The following is a 2,265-nucleotide window of genomic DNA, read 5'->3' as shown; positions in this document are numbered from 1 at the left end:
GTGTGTGTGTGTGTGTGTGTGTGTGTGTGTGTGTGTGTGTGTGTGTGTGTGTGTGTGTGTGTGTGTGTGTATGTCTGTATTACACGTATACGTAACACAGGGGGCCAATTCTCCTTCCACTGACCGTAGAAGCTGGCACTACCGTTCCTACAAATGTGTCTTATCTCCTTCTGGCAACAACCTTCTTCAACTACCTTCTTGAAGGGTGGTAAACAGGCTGGGTACTAGCTCCCACCCACCAGTTGCTTCGCTCCCTCTCACCCTCTACAGCCTCCTGATCCATGTGTCATTTGTGTTTATTTATATCAACCCGTATGTTTGGCCTAGACTAGAGTCCCTGTACATTTGGTGAGAGAAACGTCTGGCGTGGATGAAATAAATAAATTAACATAGCCTGAAGCTAGATGACAGCGTCCATTCATCACTCAGTGGCGTAACTAGGCATGAGGCAACCGAGGCACTTGCCTCGATAAATGAAATGGGTGTGGTGTTGCAAAAATTTTGCTACATGTATCAGTTAGTAGATAACAGAAAAGATCGAGCATTCTAAGTGGCTTAGCTCTTTTATATACTAATAGAAATGTGGCTGTGAGTAGAGAGAACGTCTTACAAAGATTTGATTGTACAGTACATCGCAGATTGGGACAGTTGTTACTAAACTAAGATGTGTGCGTGCACCAGAGTCTTCATCGCGGCTCTGGCGTGCACTTAGCCACCCACGCGGGTTTCATATGTGCGCAATCAGTGCTAGTGCATTTAGCATAACCAATTACTGCTAAACCAATCAGCATTTACAACCGACATTCCGGCTATAAGGAGCTGATTGGCTTAGAAGGCTATTTCCGAAATCATTTTAGTGCCGACTCGGTGAGGACTAAAATTTTAAGAGTTCTCGTGCTTCGCGTCCACTCTGGTCTGGAAGTGCGAGGCTATTCAATCGTCTGCTCAAACGTAAAAACAGTGTCTCTACTCTCACTTGCATGCTTCCGTGCAACGACAGAGTTTGAAACATGAGATCATCCGTATCCTCTTGTAATAACTAAGATTTTGCGTTCACGTTTTTGCTCAAACTCGTGTGTGGACGTTTGATAACAGCGTCGCCACAAAGCTCTGTCTTTCACAGGGCCTCAAGCCTAGAAGGGTTGATGTCACAGCACTTCAGATGAATTTTTTTAGAGAGTCCTTACACCTTAACTAGTTTCGGTTCTCCTTGGTGTTTTTGCCCTTCTCCTAGTTGCCCATATAGAAGTTGCTTTGGAATTCTAGTATACATACATACATATACATACATGTATTTTTTGTTACATACATATATACCTAGACACATACACACAGCGCGACGTCACGTGGGACTGCCAGGCAGCCACCTAGGAATGGAGTTCAAGCATATTCTCAGTCTCGCTGTTTTTGCCGCTGTTTTTGCCGTCGAAAAACTCAATGAGTGGCTGCACGAGCGCGGCAAATCTCGTTTGGCCAGCACACTGCACGAAGAAGGTGGTCCAGTGTTGACTAGTCCTCTAGAATTACTAGAAGCTTGTATCTTTACGTTGCCATTCGTACGTTTGTAGGTACTTATACACTGCACGACCTAGCTCGAATAAATTTTCTGCAAAAGAGTACGTTCGACGGACAAGAGAGAAGCCAAATCAATGAAATCTCCGAACTTGCTCTGCAGTGGCTGGAACTGATTGCTTGGCTAGATCGACGAGGTCTGTCAGACGTGTTGCCCGTTTTGAAAGAGAATGGGGCTACTTCGTTCCATGACATGAGAGGTTGGTCTGAGGCGAGATGGGATGTGATTAGGGAGTCCCAGGATTCTCCAAGTGTCAAGTTGAAAGTGAAAAAACTTGCTGACATTTTGCTTTCTGAGGAACAAACTACCGTTTCTGAACCTGATGGAGTTGTTCTAGGCGTTATTCGTTTTCTTGTGACAGGTAAATGTTAATTTCTATCTGTTCTCTATATACGTCGATCTCTAGAGATCTGCAAGGGTTTGCATGATTATATCTAAACGTGTTCAAGCTGCTGAAGTCGAGACAACGTCATAAGCAGCAGCAGCAGCAGCAGCAACAACAACAACAACAACAACAACAACAACATTAGCAACCACCAATTGCAATCCATCTCTACAGTGTCCAGCGTGTTACCTACCTTGCCGCTCAAAAGCAGGCCTCATGTCGCCTCTTCCACATAAGAGACATCGAAGAAGAAGTCATCACCGAAAGCGGTGGACATACTACATATGTATGCAGGGCAGGATCCAGA

General features: G+C 44.8%; 1 protein-coding gene across 1 annotated transcript; it reads left to right on the top strand.

Moving 5' to 3' along the window:
* The first annotated feature begins 1,373 nt into the window (after window positions 1–1,373).
* On the top strand, window positions 1,374–2,010 carry LOC134197932 (uncharacterized). The gene is made up of 2 exons (XM_062667285.1): window positions 1,374–1,494; window positions 1,569–2,010. The coding sequence occupies exons 1-2, from the start codon at window positions 1,374–1,376 to the stop codon at window positions 1,943–1,945; spliced, it is 498 nt and encodes a 165-aa protein (XP_062523269.1). The 3' UTR covers window positions 1,946–2,010.
* The last annotated feature ends 255 nt before the right edge of the window (window positions 2,011–2,265 follow it).

Source organism: Corticium candelabrum, unplaced genomic scaffold (genome assembly GCF_963422355.1).
Source record: "Corticium candelabrum unplaced genomic scaffold, ooCorCand1.1 SCAFFOLD_94, whole genome shotgun sequence".
NCBI classification, from domain to species: Eukaryota; Metazoa; Porifera; class Homoscleromorpha; order Homosclerophorida; family Plakinidae; genus Corticium; species Corticium candelabrum.
The sequence above is the reverse complement of the archived record's forward strand: the minus strand, read 5'-3'. Positions and strand labels throughout refer to the sequence as shown.

Bases quoted from the DNA above. Each gene is read 5' to 3' on its own strand.
- LOC134197932 (XM_062667285.1), top strand. From the start codon at position 1,374: ATGGAGTTCAAGCATATTCTCAGTCTCGCTGTTTTTGCCGCTGTTTTT. The intron at 1,495-1,568 runs GTGGTCCAGTGT...GTACGTTTGTAG, and splicing joins CAGCACACTGCACGAAGAAG to GTACTTATACACTGCACGAC.